The sequence below is a fragment of the Aquila chrysaetos genome, chromosome 10 (assembly GCF_900496995.4).
Source record: "Aquila chrysaetos chrysaetos chromosome 10, bAquChr1.4, whole genome shotgun sequence".
In the NCBI taxonomy this organism is placed as follows: Eukaryota; Metazoa; Chordata; class Aves; order Accipitriformes; family Accipitridae; genus Aquila; species Aquila chrysaetos.
Window position 1 is genome coordinate 39,089,676 of NC_044013.1, and position 18,761 is coordinate 39,108,436.

The 18,761-nt window shown below is 42.6% G+C and overlaps 2 protein-coding genes across 3 annotated transcripts in view; one reads left to right on the forward strand and one right to left on the reverse strand.

The window, feature by feature from the left end:
* Window positions 1–16,272, forward strand: part of ITGAE (integrin subunit alpha E) — a 30,757-nt gene extending 14,485 nt beyond the window's left edge. Inside the window, exons 12-33 of one of the 2 annotated variants that reach the window (XM_041126579.1) lie at window positions 147–260; window positions 515–636; window positions 1,675–1,826; window positions 2,262–2,415; window positions 3,477–3,627; window positions 4,156–4,223; window positions 4,970–5,105; window positions 6,144–6,274; window positions 6,792–6,932; window positions 7,867–8,088; window positions 8,503–8,633; window positions 9,415–9,548; window positions 9,663–9,811; window positions 10,369–10,497; window positions 11,881–11,951; window positions 12,641–12,776; window positions 13,069–13,170; window positions 13,487–13,563; window positions 14,500–14,577; window positions 15,029–15,095; window positions 15,183–15,290; window positions 16,186–16,272. In XM_041126579.1, coding sequence (XP_040982513.1) covers window positions 147–260; window positions 515–636; window positions 1,675–1,826; window positions 2,262–2,415; window positions 3,477–3,627; window positions 4,156–4,223; window positions 4,970–5,105; window positions 6,144–6,274; window positions 6,792–6,932; window positions 7,867–8,088; window positions 8,503–8,633; window positions 9,415–9,548; window positions 9,663–9,811; window positions 10,369–10,497; window positions 11,881–11,951; window positions 12,641–12,776; window positions 13,069–13,170; window positions 13,487–13,563; window positions 14,500–14,577; window positions 15,029–15,095; window positions 15,183–15,290; window positions 16,186–16,200 — 2,588 coding nt within the window. In that variant the 3' untranslated portion in view covers window positions 16,201–16,272. Of the gene's footprint in view, window positions 1–146; window positions 261–514; window positions 637–1,674; window positions 1,827–2,261; window positions 2,416–3,476; window positions 3,628–4,155; window positions 4,224–4,969; window positions 5,106–6,143; window positions 6,275–6,791; window positions 6,933–7,866; window positions 8,089–8,502; window positions 8,634–9,414; window positions 9,549–9,662; window positions 9,812–10,368; window positions 10,498–11,880; window positions 11,952–12,640; window positions 12,777–13,068; window positions 13,171–13,486; window positions 13,564–14,499; window positions 14,578–15,028; window positions 15,096–15,182; window positions 15,291–16,185 lie in introns of those variants that run through there. The other variant, XM_041126580.1, reaches the window with a different exon arrangement.
* On the reverse strand, window positions 15,285–18,613 carry HASPIN (histone H3 associated protein kinase). Its single transcript, XM_030027418.2, has one exon. It carries the CDS (start codon window positions 18,588–18,590, stop codon window positions 15,951–15,953), a length of 2,640 nt encoding a protein of 879 aa, XP_029883278.1. The 5' UTR covers window positions 18,591–18,613; the 3' UTR covers window positions 15,285–15,950.
* Between the last annotated feature and the right edge of the window lie 148 nt (window positions 18,614–18,761).

Sequence of the window (18,761 nt, forward strand, 5' to 3'; positions counted from 1 at the left end):
ATTGACTGCAGGGACAAGGAAGAGTTCAGCTGCAAGGCAGCAAGGCACAGGAGCACTGCGTAGGCAATAATGCAAGGTTTTTGTTCACCTTTTGCTTTCTCTCCCACTGCCCTGTCATCTTTGCTCAAACTTGTTTCTTGTTTCAGCTGAAAATATTCCAACTGAAGCACCAGAGCACAGAAACACTAATTACAGTGGTGACAGCAAGCTCCCTTCCTGGATAGAGGAGGACAAAGAGGAGGAGGAGGAAAATGGCTTGCGTATGTGGTGAAGTATCTTTTGACAGAATCATTCCATGGACTGACAAAGTCTGGGAAGCTGCTGTACCGTGAGCTGCCAGGCCTGAGCTGTAGCTCATGTTGGAATGACAGCTGAGCAGTCTTGGTGCAGTTCAGTTGCTTGTTCAAGTGAGATTACTTGTGCATTGATCAATAACACTGGATAAAGAACTTGGTCCTGACCAAGGCTGCTGATTGCCTTCTCCTCATTCCTTTACTTTCCATATCCTGGGTAGCTTCTGGAACAGAGATTGCTTTTATTCTGGATGGATCAGGGAGCATTGAGCCAGAGGATTTTGAAAGAGCAAAAGCATTCATCCACAAGATGATGAAAACACTGTATGAGAAGTGCTTTGAGGTACTCTCTACTCTCTTTCTTTAGCAGGCTAAAGAATATGCTGTGCTTTATTTAAGCTACCTCTTCACCAGAATTTGGGACTATGCAGGTTTGTTTCCATTAGGATGGCAAAGCACTTCCACCACTTTCATGTATTCTTGACGTAATTTTGCTTACATCTTAGCAGTACATTCCCAGTCTTGATCCCAAGAACACTGTAGATATAAAAAGTCTGATTTGTATGCTCAGAAATCCCTAGCTCTGCTATGCTGCCATGCTTGGAGCCCAGTGAGCACCATCTGCTTTCTTCTAAGGTGACAGCCATGACTTTCTTCTGGTTTCCTGTCTCTATTCCTATATTGTAACATCTGTACCTGCAGTCACAGAAGCACCAATTAGACTGCCTCTTCAGCCATGCACCTTACCAGTCTTGTTAGCTCCAGTCATCTATTCTGCATGAAGGTACTCTGCTGCTTTCTCTGCCGAGGGTGAGAAGTGTGACCTACACCCCGACTTTAGGAAAGTCTCTACCTCTCAGATGCTCCAAGTGTCAGCATATTTTAACTTGTTATTTGCATAGTGGAAGGAAGAAACATTATGTTAGGTGTTGTGCAAATACAAAGTGAAGAAATGGTCCCATTCTCCAGACTATCTTTGATAATGAGGTCATCATGGAATAGGAGTACTCCAAGGAAAGACAATGTGCAGCAGGGAGCAATGAAGGAACAATTCAGTAATATCACAGATAATCCCCTCTGCAACCTGCACATGGGCCAAACACAGCAGGAAAGTGCAAGGACTTAAAAACAAATCAGTGTTTCCCGAAACAATTCTCTCTGTACTGATAGTGCTTTCATTTTCCTCAGCTATAATATACTTACAACAATCTCTGTGTCTGCACTAGACATATTTAAAAGCCACTTTATCCTGAAAAAAATCCTTCCTGCATAGTCTGGCTAATGTTTCTGTTGGGAATTTTGGGCCAGCTGTTGCAGAGAACCCTCTATCTCTAAAGCAACAGTTGTCACAAGCAAGTGCTTATCTGCTGTTTCCTTCCAGTGTGACTTTGCAGTGGTACAGTATGGGTTTGAAATCAGAACTGAGTTTGACCTGCGAGAAAACTGGGATCCTCGTGCCACCCTCCAGAAAGTACTTGATATTGTGCAGGTGTGCAGTGTGACAAAAACAGCATCTGCCATGCAGCATGTCCTGTAAGTAAAAAAGAAAAGAGCACAAGAAATTAAGGGGATGAATTTCTGGGGCATTTCATGAATAAGGGAGAGGGACTTCTATGGACATTCAGGTCCTGAAAGCAGTCATTTATCTGGCAATGGTTGAATGGCAGGCAGCAGTTCCTGTGCCATGTTTTAGAGGGTTATAAAAGCCAGCTGATGGTGCCTAATTCTCGGTGTGGGGGTGCTCAGGAAGCAATAGAAAGGGAGACAGCACCTGGTATTTTTAAGATGTGTGAATATGAAAGAAATTCTTTTGCCTCCTTGCTGTGACTGTTAGTTGCAAGTGCATAATTCAACAAGAGTCTTCCCTCTATCCCAAGGAGGGAAGCTTCAGCTCAAGACTCGTCCCTCTGTCCCAAGGAAGGAAGCTTCAACTTTCATCCCAGGTTCTTTGTTTTGGTGTTTTACCAGGGATTCTATCTTCACTGAAAGTCATGGATCCCGCAAGGATGCAGCCAAGGTCATGATCGTGCTTACAGATGGGGAAATACTCCTGGATGAAATGAACTTGACAACAGTGATAAATTCACCCAAAATGGCAGGAATCAAGCGCTATGCCATTGGGGTAAGTTGGGAATGTACTTGGATCATATCTTCCTTCCATTTCTTGGTAGCACCAGAGGCAGAGAAAAAGAGAAACTGATCCATGCATGGTTCCAGTAAATAAGGGAAGAGGCACGTATAAAACAAGGAGGTGAAAGATAAAGCTCCAGTATGAACTGATACTATAATCTATGTAGTGTCAATTACATGCCCATGTTTTTTCCTTCCTACACCTACTACATTCAGTGCCCTGTATCCATTTACTCTCAGACTTTTCAGAAGAGTTGTGCTTTCAGTACATCAGACCATCTTGTTCTTCCTTGTACAAAGTTTAGAAAAATCTTTCTAGAATGACTGAACCTAGCAAAGTAGTTAACCGTAATCAAGTCTAGCCCCACAAAGTGTGATTTATATTTCCTTATCCAGGTTATTCTGGAAAATGTCAAAGTGGTAAATAAAAAGTAAGCCATTTTCTGACCTACCCACCCAAGGACAAAATAGCAGAACTGAGGGGTTGTTGTTCATTGCTTGTTTTCGATCGCAGTCCTCCTAACTCAGAACTAGGCCAAGAATTTCAAGCTACCTTCTAGATGAAGTGCATGCTTAAAATTGTAAGTTTTTCAGAACAAAACTTCTGATATATCCTTAACTTGGCCAGCAAATTAGCTGGTGTGCTTCTTTGTCAACAAGGGTTTCTCCTGAAGTCTGAAGTTTGGTTTCAGATATTCTATATGTCTCCTCAAATAATCTTTCTGCTATCTCTTTTCATTCTTTCAGGACAGGAAAAAATCCAATTTTATGAAGTCCTGTAACTTGTTGATTTCCAAAATTAATTGTTGGGTACAACAAAGGTATATACACCAAATACAGCACCAGCCAGTTACATAAAGAGGTTTTGTAAAGGTTTGGCTCCAGGAGACACCGAGACTGTCTGATTCATTGCCTTCCAAAGCAATTGCTATTTCTGGGTTTACATATAGTGGCTGAAGCTGAGTTTTTTACCACAAACTGTTGAATGAAGTAGGTGGGAGTAAGGAGGCTCTAAAGGCTGTTTCTTGTGATTGATTTGCATCTGTTCTGCAGGTGGGAGATGCCTTCAAAAAACCAAAGGCCCTAAATGAATTGCAGCTAATTGCATCTGGTCCAGATGACACTAATGTATTTCAGGTGACCAATTATTCAGCATTAGATGGGCTGCTTTCAACCTTACAGCAGAATATTATTGGTATAGAAGGTAAATAGATCATAGAATCATACAGTGGTTTGGGTGGGAAAGGACCTTAAAGATCATCTGGTTCCAACCCCCCTGCCACGGGCAGGGAAACCTTCCACTAGAGCAGGTTGCTCAAAGCCCCGACCAGCCTGGCCTTGAACGCTTCCAGGGAGGGGACATCCACAACTTCTCCGGGCAACCTGTTCCAGTGCCTCACCACCCTCACAGTGAAGAATTTCTTCCTTACAGCTAACCTGAATCTACCCTCTTTCAGTTTAAAACTGTTACCCCTCATCCTACCACTACACTCCCTGTTAGAGTCCCTCCCCATCTTTCTTGTAGGCTCCCTTTAGGTACTGGAAGGCTGCTATAAGGTCTCCTTGGAGCCTTCTCTTTCCCAGGCTGAACAACCCCAACTCTCTCAGCCTGTCCTCACAGGAGAGGTGCTCCAGCCTTCTGATCATCATCAAATAGCAACCTTTCTATTTTGTTAGTACCTTTTGAGAAATAAGGAGAAAGTAGCTTACCTTGTTTCTATTGCATCCTCAGGTACACAGGGTGATGCTCTGGAATATGAGCTTGCACAAGCTGGTTTCAACGTGCAGATCTTGGATAAGGTAAGTGTTCTGAATTTAACCCTGCTAAATGGTTGTATGCTGTGCTGTTGCTTCAATACTTGTAAGCATTCAGGAGGTCTCCCACGGGAAATTATGGTGGTACAAAGGTGTGAGACCCATGTAGTCAAATCTCGTTTGCAAGCTTTGAATGTGTCAGATAACCGAATGTAGTCAGTCAGTAGCAAATTTTATTTTAGGATGGGATTTATCTAATGTGACCCCTGTTCTAACCACTGGATCCTTTTTATTCCACTGGGCAAAAGAGCTATTTCCAGTTGACAGCTTTGATTTTGCTGGCATTCACATCTCCAATGCACAAGTAAGGGGCTCTGTCACGTTGCAAATAAAATAATTCTGCTCTTTTGGAATCCTCTGGCTTAAAACCTTGGTCCATCCAGGACAGGAATGATCTATGTCCTTGTTGGGAGGGGGAAATAGTGGATGTTGTTGAGGGTAGTGAACATTCAGCAGCCTTGGCTGCCAGGACAACACTAATCCAGTTTTGCAAAAAAACTCATGTAGTGAACTGGGAGATGTGCAGCTGCTTCTCTGGTGCTGGGCAGTCACCTTGTCTTTCTTCAATATCTGGCAGGAGCTGGTAGAACTGCCCAAGCTACAGGGTCTGGGAAAGAGTGCAGGACTTGTAAGCCGGAAAACATTGCTCCTTACTTAAAATGCTTTGCAGACTGCTAGAGGCAATTGCCCCGTGTTCATCTCTTCTAATTTGCAGTATGTTACTTCTGCAGCAAGTCTTAATGTTTGGTGCAGTGGGGGCCTTTGACTGGTCTGGTGGAATTTTGCTGTATGATCTGGCAACCAAGACTGCTGTTTTCCTGAATGAATCTAAAGAAGAAGCCAAAAAAGCAAAATACAGTTACCTAGGTAATCAGCTTAGCCCTCTCTGAGATCAAATGACAAGCTGACTGTGGTTTTGCTTAGTTTGTTTGTGTTTAGTGCAGTATGACGACACTGACAGCATTTACCTGAAGAAGGCGACCTCCTGCAGCATCTTACTGGGTTTTGAATATTTTCTTTAGCAGGGAGAGAGATTCTGGTGAAAACACTCTGTCTCCTTATTTGGGGGAAGACACTACTTGTTTTCTCCTATGAGTTATGATGCCTTGTGGTATTATTCTGTTAACACATGCCATTTGGTTTCACTGTGTAAGAATACTTGCAATGAAGGGCATTTTTGAGAGCTGATAAGGAGGAATATTTCACTTGTTATGAGTGTCTGCAGAAGAAACAGCTTGTGAATCAATACTGTTCTTGGCTTGGTGACAAATAAATCCTTGCTTATTCATCCCAGTGCTTTGTAGCCTCATGAGCCCTGTACCTCCAGACTGTAGCCTTGGCCATAAAGTCTTGCCAGGTGGTATGAGGTACTGTGGACTGTTTGTGTCAGGATAATCCTTCTCCCACTACCTCCCTGTTACAGAAGCCCCGTAACAGATCTCTTCTTGCTTTCTATACAAAGTATAGTGTTTTCTTCACTTCTGTGAAGGGTGATAAACCTTCCAGCTTGCAGATGTAATAATGAAAGAAAAAAGTGTGTATGTTGGATGATCACTTAGGAACTATGACAAATGCTAAGAAAAGTCATCAAGAGTTCAGGCATATTTTTCAGAGCAGTAATTTATTCAATTACCCTACACGCTGCTAAGAGAGGAAAACCTCAGCTTTGCCGGTTTTTCTCTCAGAAAAGTTACCTGCTATTTCCTAATCAATATTTTAATGATATGCTCTGTAATTAAAACCATGGGCCACAACAAATAGACATGGGGCAAACGCTTGGATCTCACTGAATATGTACGTCTCAATATGTGTGTCTCAAACCGAACTCTCTGGGCTTTTTCCTTCGGGCATAGAGTATGGTTCTGATAATATATCCTATTTTTGCTTCTTATGTGAATGCACCAGGGTACAGTGTGGCAGTGGTACACACAGAATATGGACCCTTGTACGTGGCTGGAGCTCCACGACACAGCACGAGAGGGAAGGTGTTGGTGTTCCAGGACAACCGCTTAAAACAAACCCTGCAAGGAGAACAGGTACTGTGCTTCACTCACCCAGGGGCACTCAGGTCAGTGGGGGTCAGGTGGGCTGCACACTTCTTGTTTGCTCAAACAGCAGATCCATTTTCTCCTCCAGACACACTTGGATTTAGCCAGATGTGGATTACACCGTCTTTGGTCGCTCCATAATGCTTTTGGAGCATCAGAAGAAATCATGAAATTTGGAAAAAGACTGGGAAAAAGATTAGCTAAATGGGGTGTACTCTATTTATGTTCTGTTCTCATGGTTCATGGGGAAAGAGGTCATCAACTGTGGTATTCTTTTTCCTCTGTCAAATTGTTGAATAATGATTTTGTTAATGCTAAACTGGTTACAGGATCTGTCCCTGAGGATGACTGTAATAAAATAAACAATAGGAAATGATCCACATATAAGTAGATATGTGATGTTGTGTTCTAAAAATTGCCTTACTGCTGCAAAGGACACTAATTCTACAAAGCTATATATAGACAATTCCAGTGAAAGAGCTGCTTGTCTTTTTCTGGAGCACAGGTTGGATCTTATTTTGGATCTGAGCTCTGCCCACTTGATGTGAACCATGATGGGGTGACAGATCTTCTCCTTGTTGGAGCTCCATTTTATCACATTCACGGGGAAGAAGGAAGGGTTTACGTCTATCGCCTGGAGACAGAGGTAAAAACACTGGTAGCGTAAACACTCCATGTTGGGGATTTTCCAACCATGCCTAAGTAGTGACAAATAAAACATTCCTCCTTCGTGCTCTCACTGAATGTGCTCGCCCTGTATGGTAGAGGACCACAGGCTGAAGCCAGCAATCCTATCTTAGTCATTAGAATATAAAAGAGAGGTAACTAAAGAAATAAAACCATTCTGTATCTAAGGTATCCTCTTATCACAGTGTGATAAAATCATGTCTTTTGCCTGTACATAGGCAATTTATTGCTGCTGACCTTGCTCTGCCAAGCAGTGTTCTTTGCAATGCTTGCAATAAATGTGTGCATGGGTAGCTGCTAAAACTTTGCTTCCTGGGACTTGTAGAAAACAAAATGTTTTGTGGGCCTAGCTACAGGGTTTGTTACACAATATACAGGATATAAATTAATTGTGTCATTTTGAATGAGAAGTGAACTTTAACAGCAGACCAGGAGAAAACCCTCTTTGGTGCACTGCTAAGATTTGCTCAGGGCATGTACAGGATGGTTGGAAGCAGAAAACAGTCCAGGCATCTGTTTAGAATTCAAACAACGTGCACCCTCTTGTGGCTTATTTCTGTAATAGGGTGGAGAAGATGGGACGGTTTCTGTTGTGAACCAAGCTAGGAATCAGCTAACTCAATCTGCTATTGATTCAAGAAAAGACAGTGCTTCAGTCTGTCTGCTTGCATAGGGTTGTCCAGAGACACTGCTTCTGTGTGAGAATTTGCATGCTCTCGATGCAGAAGGATCAAGCTTTTGTTCCAAGCTGGTATCTTGAACTTCTTATGCTATTGTTTAGGGTTTTAAGCATTATAAGTGTGGAGTAAGATTTGTGGGGTTTTTTTAATTAATGTAAGAGCTACTCATGCTACATTTGATATAAATGGATTTCCTTCTTGGATGTTTTTCAGAGTGGTTCATTCACCTTGAAAGGACACTTAAATGTGCAGGGGACCTCTCCTTTTGCAAGGTTTGGGTTTACTGTGGCCAGCATTGGAGACATCAATGGGGATGGATATGAGGATATTGCAGTTGGAGCCCCTCTTGAAGATCAGCTTTCAAACAGTTCCGCTTTTGGCAGCATTTACATCTTTAACGGTGATAAAGACAAGATCAAGAGCTCTTTTTCTCAAGTACGTGTCATGTTGGGAATTGGCTCCAGTACACATTGAGAGGGAAAAGCTTGTGTTTTTGTAGCAAGAGGCTGGGAGGAAGGACTTCCACATTTCATTTGCAGTGATGGGTGAGAAATTTACAGATGACAGATGGTTTATGTGACTCCACAGGTTTCTGCAGCACAGCTGCTCCTTAACTGTAATTATTCAGCTGTCTGCTTAGGCAAAAGACCTGGATTCAGGTGCTTCCTATAGAACAGCATAGCCTTTTGCAAGCCTGCCCATCCATTACAGGAAGTTAAGTCAGCATTTTGCATCTCAGGAGTGTTAGAAAATCATCCTCACAGCAGCCTCGTGAAAAGAAGTATATTTTCCCAAGGACAGGAGAGAGATCCTGAGTTACATTTGTTGATGTTTCCTGCCCCCTTTTAGAGAGTAAAAGCCTCTGAAATTTCTTCAGGACTCCAGTATTTTGGACAATCCATTGATGGTGGCTTTGATTTCACTAATGATGGTCTCCCAGATATTACAGTAGGATCACTGGAGAACGTGATTGTGCTCCGGTAGGTAATAAGTGCTATTTTTTAGTGTGCTGGGGAAATGCTTCAAAGACAAATATAGAATCTGTGTTCCAAGCACTGCATACTGATTCTATTTTTAATTCAGCATCAGAGGAACATAAAAAAATCTTTCCCAGTGCTAGAAATTATATAAAATGTAAAGCCTTTAGTTCAAGTTGCAAAGGCTTGTGCCTTTATAAGTCTAAAGCTTTGAACAGGTATCAGATAGTGAACATGAACTGATTAACATAGATCTAGGTCTAAGAAGACCTTGATGTCTGCAATTCAGCACTGAAAATGTAGGTCATTTAGAGAAACAAATAATTTCTTTACATACCATACCTCATTTTCAATCAGACATCTGGTAGCTGAGTGACCTGTGCAGTTCACAAAGGCTAAGACATGGCAGGTAGATTTGATTTTGTTCTTGCATTTTGTATTTGAAAACAAATTGTAGACAAAGAGAGAATTTGAACTGCTAGATAATGTGTTTATCTAATGGAAACATAAACACCATGTTTAATTCTGAAACTCTAGCCATATTGGTGTATTTTGGCTGTCTATTCCTTCAGACTCTTGGGATTTTGTGTGTTCTGAATGTTCCCAGCCCCAGCAGAAACTGGAACTTCTGTAAACAGGCCAGCCTGGTCCAGGTGAAATACCATGGAAATAACTGAGCAGTTCTTATTCTTGCTGCCAGGCTTTCTTAAAATATTTTTCCTATAATGTTTCAGTTCAAAAATTTGTATTTTATTCTGTTTCTTATCTGTTCTTCACTGACTAGCTCAAGACCAGTTATCCACTTTCTCACCAGCATGAGATTCAACCCTGAGAGAATCCTAATTTTACAAAATAACAGCATTGTTACAGCAAAACTATGTTTCGATACAATCTCAGCTTTACCAGTGTCTCAACAAGGTAATAAATGGGAACTGTGATCAGATTGAAATCTACAGTCCTACACTGTCCTTGTAACTTGGCACTGAGGACAATTTCTGTAACATCTAACAAAGGATTTTGAAAATCTTGCAGTGTTTTCACAGTTATACATTCTTTACACGGTGGACTTAGATGTGAAAATGGCAAAGAGGAGAGTACAGTTTGAAGATCAGAACACCACAACAAGTGGAAAGCTGTTGGTCAGCAAGCACGTGTGCTCTGAGCTGCAGCTTTACACACTGGTAGGTGATGTTGGTCAGACTTACTAAAGAAAGAAGGGTTGAGAGGGTAGGATTTTTTAACAGAATCTGCATGATGATGAATCTTTCTTGAAATGCAAAAATACTACGAGGTGGGGTTTTCTCAGTGTTAGACTTGCTGAGCATGTTTTACAGCTGAGGCAGGAGAAGTGTCGTGCCATTTTGATTTGTATCGCTATAAATCAAACTCTCATCCTTTTGCATGTATGTAAAGTATTTCTAATCCTAGAATTGTAGGAGAGGCACGAAGCTCTACAAGGTTAAAGCAAACGTAAGGAAACTGTTTTTCACAATGCGTAACTGAATCACCAAACACATTATCCAGGGGATGGTATGGGAGCCAAATGTATAAAATGATCCCAAAAAACATTTGTCAAGCTTATGGTCCACGATGGCTATTAAACACAGTGGCCCAAAGAAAACATCTGAGCCAGAAGGTCCCTAAATATGCCAGAAGCTGGAACAGAGATGACGTGTGAAGACTTTTGCATTTTAATGCCCAGATATTTTCTCAACTTCTTGTTCTTCCTTTCTTGTAGCCATGTGACTTTGACTGCTTTTCCAGTGTTTTTCTGAGAGTTAAACACGAGCTCTATAAGAAAAATGATAACATAGAGTTTGCTGTTCCTGTTCTTGATAGATACCAGCCATCAGAAATGCATTTTCAGGTAATAAAACAAAATGCTACCAAAGAGCTTTCTCTCTTTCCAGAATGCAAGGCTTTTACTATTAAAAATAAAAAATGTGGTTTTCTTAGCCTTTGCATGTCATCTTCTCCCCTCTGCTCCCTTTCTAGTTATCAATACTGTATTCTAGGTAGACTTTAGGGCCAGGTTTTCCCCAAACAGATACTCATATCTTGTTAAGATAATCTCATCTCTAAGGTCCAACCTCAGATCTGCTAAAAACTTGCTTTACTGTTGACCACAACATTTCTCCTGTGCCTCTGCATAAAATGAGATTAGATGCTACCTGTGAAGAAGGCAGATGGTTTGTGTGTTTTGTGAAGTACTTTTCAGATATTGAGCTCTCTATTGGAACTTATATTAAGACTTATTATTTGAATGGTATATTTGGTAGTAACAACTATAAAATTTTCTAATGAAGTAATCTTAAAAATCATTAAAACGATGTGTATATTTTTTAGTTTTTATTTCAGTTGTTTAAATCTGTATTTGAGAGGCTGCATACTTCTAATAAAGGTTAAGTCTGATGTCCTGTCTCTTCTATTGCAGTTTAGTAGGAGGATTCCTACAATCTAATCTAACTTTTCACAGTTAGTCTGAAATCCAAATCACAGGTTCTGAAAAAATTCCATAAAGCTCTGTAAAGAGGCAGCTTTTTGCTTCTTAATAGGAGTCTTTACCACAATTCAATATTTAATTAGCTGTCCATAAAGCATAGGACAGAGAAGTTAGGACAACATTTGGCACTTAGCAATAATGAACACTAATTACTGTAGTTGCAGTACTTGCAGGGATTATGATGTTGATGGTACATTTATTTCCTAATAATTCATGAGACTCTCAAGTGTTGGTCAGCATTGCTTAGTGCTTACGCACCCAACATCTAATTATTAATTATCGTTGAACTTCTCCAGAAACATCAGCCACAGACAGTAGATTTTTATTGGTGAATAAAACTATTGCTAAAGTAACCTCATCTCTACAAAATAGTGTGCCTATAAGCTGGCACAGCATATGAACATATTTATTCAAGAAAAACATATCATCTCTAGAAAAGAAATTAATATTGTTGCCCTGTGGCAATCCAGGGGCAAACAACTGGCATTTCTTTAACAAGACCTTGCCCCCAGTGAAGACTTTTCATGTTACAGCTAACAGACCTTCTCCTGGGAGCTGAGTTACAAAACATCATCAATTTAGGACTAACTCATTACCAGAGGGTCTTTTATTTCCAACTTTTCCTTAATTGAGGTCATGGGAATTTTGGTTTTCAGAGAATGTATGTGTATATGTAAAGGTATCCTGAATCTGCTACCTTAGAAAAATTAGGACTGTTAAAGTCTGACTTGATCTGTTTGCTTTTAGTTGCCTTACAAGAAGGACTGCAACAACAAGACCATCTGTACTGCTCATTTAACTTTGACAACTCAGATTCAGTGAGTCACAGTAGTTGTTTTATCCAGATCTTGCATTCATATAAAATGTCATCTTTGTGCATAAGACGTTTTCTTCAAATTCTCAGACAAGATTTGCTGTCCCTTTGTTTACATTACTTTCCATCCAATTCATGCTTTCCGTAACATCACATTCATACAATGCTGTAACTGTGTGCCTCCATGGGTGTTGCGGGGCTATTCGAGGAAATCTCAGAGGAAAGACCAAGGTATAAACAACGACAGTCATCCTAAAACCACAATTCTGGCATTTAATTGTGAACATGTGATTTTGGTTTAGGCTGATGTACAGCATAGCACTACAGCAAAGAGTTTCTGGGTTTACATAGCCTTAGACAAAACAGTAGGCATCACTTCATTGTAAAAAGCTACCCTGGAGATTCACTTGAAAAGCTAATCAAGCTGAGCAATGTTTAAAGTCTATCTTGATGTAAACCAGAAATGATAAAATGTTACATAAATTTGGAGATGACTGCCTTTGATATTAAGAAGGAAGCATTTTCCTACACACCCTGAAGAATACTGAATAATTAATTGGACTATTGCATTATTCTGTGTGTGAAAGCATTTGGAGGGAGTAATTATCAGAACCTGAATGCTTCAGGCCTCTTATTAAATAACAACCCTTAGAAATTACATGTCACCCATCTTATTTTTCTGTCTGCTTCTAGAAAGGAATTAGTGGTGGGCCACACTAAAGAAGTGACCCTGAATGTTTCATTAACGAACAGTGGAGATGACTCGTACATGACAGCTATGGTCTTGAACTATCCCAAAAACCTACATTTTAAGAAGGTGACTGTTGAGGTAAGATTGTAGAACAACTCTTCAGCCAGCAGCAGACTGCTGGAAGAAAACGCAGTGCAGACTCCTATTAATTTGCTACCTAAATAAATCTTGAAGTAAGGTCCAGGGAAGGGAAGGAACATTTCAGTTGTTAGGACTAGAGCCCAAATGTTGGATTTATCTGATTTAAGACTCCGAAGATTTTATTAGGCTATTTGTACCTAATTCGTTTTATGGGAGCAGACACAGGCTGAGTTGAATTTCCCAGTCTGTTTTTATTCAACATTAAAGAGCATTCCTATTCTGTTGGCAGCCATCCTCTCCTGCTATTCACTGTAGCCAACCAATACCATTAACTTCTGTAGTCTTATCCTGTAACTGCAGAATTGGGCATCCAGTATTCAAGACAACAACTGTAAGTAGAGATCATAATTTTCACTTTTTCCCCTACCTCTAAATGATACTTTGAGTAGCTGCTTTTGCATCCTCTATCTCTACAATTAGGCCAGAGCCGCTATTCTTTCTAATTCAGCTTATGGCTGGTGTGCATTTTCTCAAGGCAAGAGAATATTGCCTTGAGATATTCCTGCACTTTTCTTAATGTCTAATTTCTCCAGAAGGGAATGGTGAGCAGCAAATACATTAGCCATCATGTTTTAACAGTACCCTGTTGAAAGAGTATTTACAAGGTAATCAATATTTTGCTATGTCTTTCTCTTCCCTCAAAATAGGCAAAATTTTCAGTGATTTGGCAATTAGATGAAAGCCTGTTCCAAAATAAGTCTGCAATCACCATTAATATCACCAAGTGAGTATTGCTGTTTTCACCACAAAATACACTGAACTAGAAAGGAGATACCAGAATTCCTACTCAGTGTCCATACTATTTATCAGTCACTGGTTACACAAAACTACACTTGTTCTTTTCAATCTTCTAAAGCATTTGGATCCATGTGAAAAATCTTTCCTTCCCTTATGATAATTTTAGCTTTGCTCATACTTCATTATTTCAGTAAAAGATGGAGCACCCTTTAAGGTCCTAATTTCAGTGTAGTACATTTTTAAAAGCTTGTGTTTTCTGAAAGGGCAAAATGGGTTCTGGCATCCTCCTTCCTTAGCGGAGAGAACAGATGATTAAAATATATAATCCAGCTCTGTTCCAAGTAAAGCTTTCACTCCAAATGACTGGGATGAAAACATATGTTCAGGGCATTCTTCTTAATTAAAGGCTTTCTAATGGGGGGAAGTTACCATTCAGATTCCTTTCTTGTCACCTTCCTCCCATTAAAATTTATGGGGACTGACTAGTACACAGCATTTTTTAAGCAGAGAGCACCTTTAAAAAGGAAAAGAGAACTCATCTCTGGCAGCTACACATCCTTGCAATCACGGTTTAAAGCAAAGGTTTCTATACGAGTTTAATGTCCAGTATTGTGAGGGGTAGAAGCTTGAAATTTTGATTAATGAAAGCAATACTATGTATTCAGAAATTAGTGTTGGTTTGCGGGGAAACATTTCAAGGCAATAGCAGCTTTCCAAATCTGTAGTAATAAAGGGCTACTTACTCCAACACTACTGTACCAGTAGTGTCACCAAGTGGGCTGGCACCTCTCCTTTCATTAATTACTGCCACTCTGTTTCCATCCCTCTTGTACAGCCAGTATTAGCAGTTCTCACACCATAGAAATAAAGGACCAATGCAGGCAGACAATGATGTTTCATCTACCCTTTTTTTTTTTTAAAGCATAAATGAAAATAGCACCATTCTGACTGAAGAACATGTCCTTGATGTCAGATATGCATTCACTGCAGTCCTTACCAAGTAAGTTTTAAGAATATTCAATTATATTGCGTTACTTTAGTCAATTAGAGGCAAAAAGATTGAGAGGATGCCTGGTAAGATTCCAATACAATTTCCATCTTAATAATTTCAAGCACTGCAGATTGTCAAGTCACTTTCTGTGGTACTAGACAGCAAAATAGAGTCTGGAAGACAGAACAATAAAACCCTATCATAGGCAGTGGGGTACTTAGGGTCTCTAACTGCTTACCTTGTAAAAAGTAGACTTCAAGATAGGTTCAAAGATGGACCTAATTGATAGACTGCACATATACACACATATATAGACAGACTGCATAGACAGCATTCCAGTTAGAGCAAATCTGGTGATGTTACCTCGTAATTACTTAATGCGTCTGGGTCATTGGATGTACTAATTTTTAATAATAAACTAATCCACTTTTCATTTAGTTTGATTTATCGTTCTCTTTAGACCAGTTTCTTTAATGTACGTGAATGTTAGCAAAGGACTTCTTGAAAACAAAGAATTCAGATTTAATGTAAGTATAGCTTCAAATTTAGGTCATCTGATCCATCTGCAATCAGGACTAAAGAACACTTACTACCTTGTGCATTTTCTTCTGTAGATAAACGGAGAAAATCGCTTTAATGCTACCATCAAGTTACAGATCTGGGTTCCTATCAGTATACAAGGTCACAACATAATAACGGTCAAAAATGCATCAGGAACACAGGTACTTTTTCTTACTTTTTTTCATGATCAAATACCTCTTCACTGGTCCTTAAGAGAGGAAAAAAACCCCACATTATTGCAGATTGGAGTGTTTTCAAAACCTACATTACAGAAACTTTACATTTTGTAGCATCATTCCAGGTACAAATTTTGCCAAACTGAACAAAAATTCAGTTTTAAAACCAAGTCAAAAGGTGGGTTTTTCCCCCTCTCTGTCCCAAACTAGGCCAACAATATTTACCTTTGTCATCACTGTCCAGAATTGTATATTGTTTCTTTTTTCTTTAAAAAAAGAATTTGTAAGAAAGACAACATAGTAAGGAAAAAACTTTTAATAATCTAAGACTAAAAAGGTAAGAAAATTTCTGTGGAATTCAAAATATTAATTGAGCCTGTAAAAACCTTTCCCCCCCCTTCTCAAACATAAACTCTGTTCTCTTCCCCCCATCACTCCTTAAAAAAAGTACATATGGAAACCTCTTCAAGCAGAAGACTTTTTTTTCAGGTTTTTTAGATCGTTTTGATATAGTATTATACACATTGGTAACCGCTCATAACACTTCTTCATTGTGCCAACATTTAAAAAGATCATACATAAAAAGCGGCAAAGGAGAAAGGTAGTATCAGTGACTTAGTCCTTGGAAACACTGCACTGCACTGCCTACTGGAAGAGGCTGCTGTTTTGTAAAACTTCATTGGCAGACTCAAAGGTCAGTACTTCTTTGCGGAACTTAACGAGCTGCTTCTTTATTTTCCTCATGGCAGAAGTCGATTCCTTTTTCTTGTAGCCCATGTCTTTCAAAAGTTTGCATGACAAGTAGTGCAGCCAGAGGACGTTGCTGTGTGGGTGATAGTCAGTCCAGCTGTTTGAGTTCTCCGCTTTCATTTGCCTGTAGATATCAAACTGGTAGTCCCCTGTGCCTTGAAACAGTTCTTCATCAGTGGAAAGATCACAAAACACAGTTAACCCATCCTTCTCCAGCCGAGACAAGGTATAATCTATGATGTTGACATGAATCCCCGCTGTGGGGATTGTGTGCGTTGCCCCATTCAAGACATAATTAAGCTCCTTTGCATCCGTTTTCTTTACCAGCACATTCCCCCAGTGCAAGTCTCTGTGCTCAAAGTGCAGTTCCTGTTCTGCCACAGCCAGGGAAGCAGTGACCTGGTGCAAAATGCTTTTTGCCGATGCCACTGAACTGAACATGTTTCTCATATTCTCCAAGTCACTGCCTCCAAATTCAAACTCCAGAACGATGAAGAGCTGCTTGTCCCCAAAAAGGTCTGGCCGATCATTTTCTGATCCCCTTACTTTGTGGTATTTGTCCCAGGCTTCTAGGAGATACTTAGGATAGGCCCCTTGAACACAGTGCACAGAGTACAAGCTGATGAACCCAATAGTCCTATTCCTAGACTCTTCAGACAGAAGACTGAGTTCTTTTGAAATTATTATCTCAGGCAGAATTTCTCCAAAGCTCTTTTGAGATTCACCATTTACTTTTTCAGTCCCCTCAATGGGAATTATTTTTAAGGCCACAGCTCCTCTCTCACTGTCAATCTGGAAGACCTCTCCGAACACCCCTTCTCCAATTTTCTTGCAATCTTTCATCTTATCTAAAGGAATGCAATCCTGAAAAGCGATAGGCCCCTCCTGGTGGCATTCCCCAAACACCTTCTCTGCATCTGTAAGCATTAGCTCCAGGACAGAACAGGAACTCCTGGGAGCCAGCAGGACCATGGAGGAAGCAGACCAAGTGCAGCACTGAGTCCTACCAGCAGACAGGGTTCCTTGGTGCCCTGACAACTGGGATTTCACAGAAGGGGTAGAAAGGATGCTGTTGCAGGAACTCTCTTCCGTGGTAACTTTCTTCTTCTTATGGAAAGACAAAGATGCTCGAACTCTACCCCAGGAATGGGAGCCATTGAGGAATGAATAGTCATTGTCTCTTTTGTCTACAGACATCTCCAGAACACCCTTCTTCATTCCTTTTTGCTTCCTCTGTGGTCTGAAAAAGGAGTTGTTAGGCTGCTGCTGTCTCTTAGTTTTGTGCCTTTTTGGTCGGAGCCTTGTTTGCCTCCCCCACCGGCTGGCACTGAAGCCGCTGATGCAAGCTTTTCTACAGGTACTTCCCTCTCCAGAAACAGCTTTGGTACTTTTATGTGTATTCTCCAAGATTCCTTGAAGGCCCAAAGGAGATACCGGCTGCTGGCAGGCAGGTTGAATACCTGCCTTTTCGTTGAGTTTCATGCTCATCAGCCACACTGGCACTTCTTGAGGGTCCAAGACCACCACTGGCGTAAGCTGGTACTTCTCGGGTGTGCCTCTCTGACAACTCAAGCTTCCTTTTGGTGAACGTCTCCTTAGCTCATCACACGATTTGTCAGAATCGGCACCCCCGTACGGCGCAGAGCGCTGCGGCCCACCATCAGCGGCGGGCAGCGCCGCCTCAGGAGTGCTGGTGGCTTCCTGCGGGGACAAGGGAGCTGGTGCCCGGCAGGGTCCCCGCACCGACGCCCTCAGAACCCTGCCGCACTTCTGCGACGCCGGGCCCTGCTCCCGCCGCCCGCCCGTGCCGTTTGGACGGGACCTTCCAGCCCCCTCTTCCCTCACGCCGTCGACCCCCGGCGATAACGGGAGCTGCTCCGAATCTCCCCGACAGGACTCCAACGAGCTCAGGGCCCTGCGGGGCGAGGCAGTCCTCTGCCTGGGCGGTAAGGAGCGGAGCTCCAGGCTACCGTCCAGCCCGGAGCCGCTCTCCACGGTGGTGCTGAAGAGGACGAGGGAGCTCAGCTCGCTCGGCGGGGCCCGGCGGCGGCGGCGGCGGCGGCGCGGGGGCGGCCACTGGGGGGTGCTGCACAGCAGGGGGCGCCGCGCCCCGCAGGGCGCCCCCTGGCGGCGGCGGAGGGGAGCGGCGCCGCGCGGGGGCGGCGACGGGGACGGCGGCGGCGACGGGGACGGGGAGGCGAGGACCGGCGGCGGCTCCAGCAGACGGTTTTCCTTCTCCACGTCGCCGCGGCGGGTCCGCAGGCGCCAGGGACGGGCGGGGCGCTTACCCAGAGGCTGTCGGCAGCGTTTACCCGGCGGCGAGAAGTCGGGGTCGTCCGAAGGGGCGGAGAGGGCGCTGGAGCTGGCGGAGGCGGCGCTGGAGCCGGCCGAGGCGGCGCTGGAGCCGGCCGAGGTCGAACTGAAGAACCGTTTGCGGTCTTGAGGGGGCGAAATCCATCGGTCCGGCGGCGGCAGCGGGCGGAGGTGCCCGCCCCGCCGCGAGTAGGTGCGGAGCAGGCGCGGCTGGAGCGGCATACCGGCGGCGGCGGCGGCGGCCGCCCCCCGGGCCGGGCCCTGCCTGACGGGATAGGCGCGGTGGCCGCCCGCCTCCGTTTCAAACGAGGTATCGCGAGAGCGGGACGGGGCGGGGGCGAGAGGACGGCGCGGCCCCGCCCCGCCCGGGGAAGGGGCGGGCACAGCGGTGAG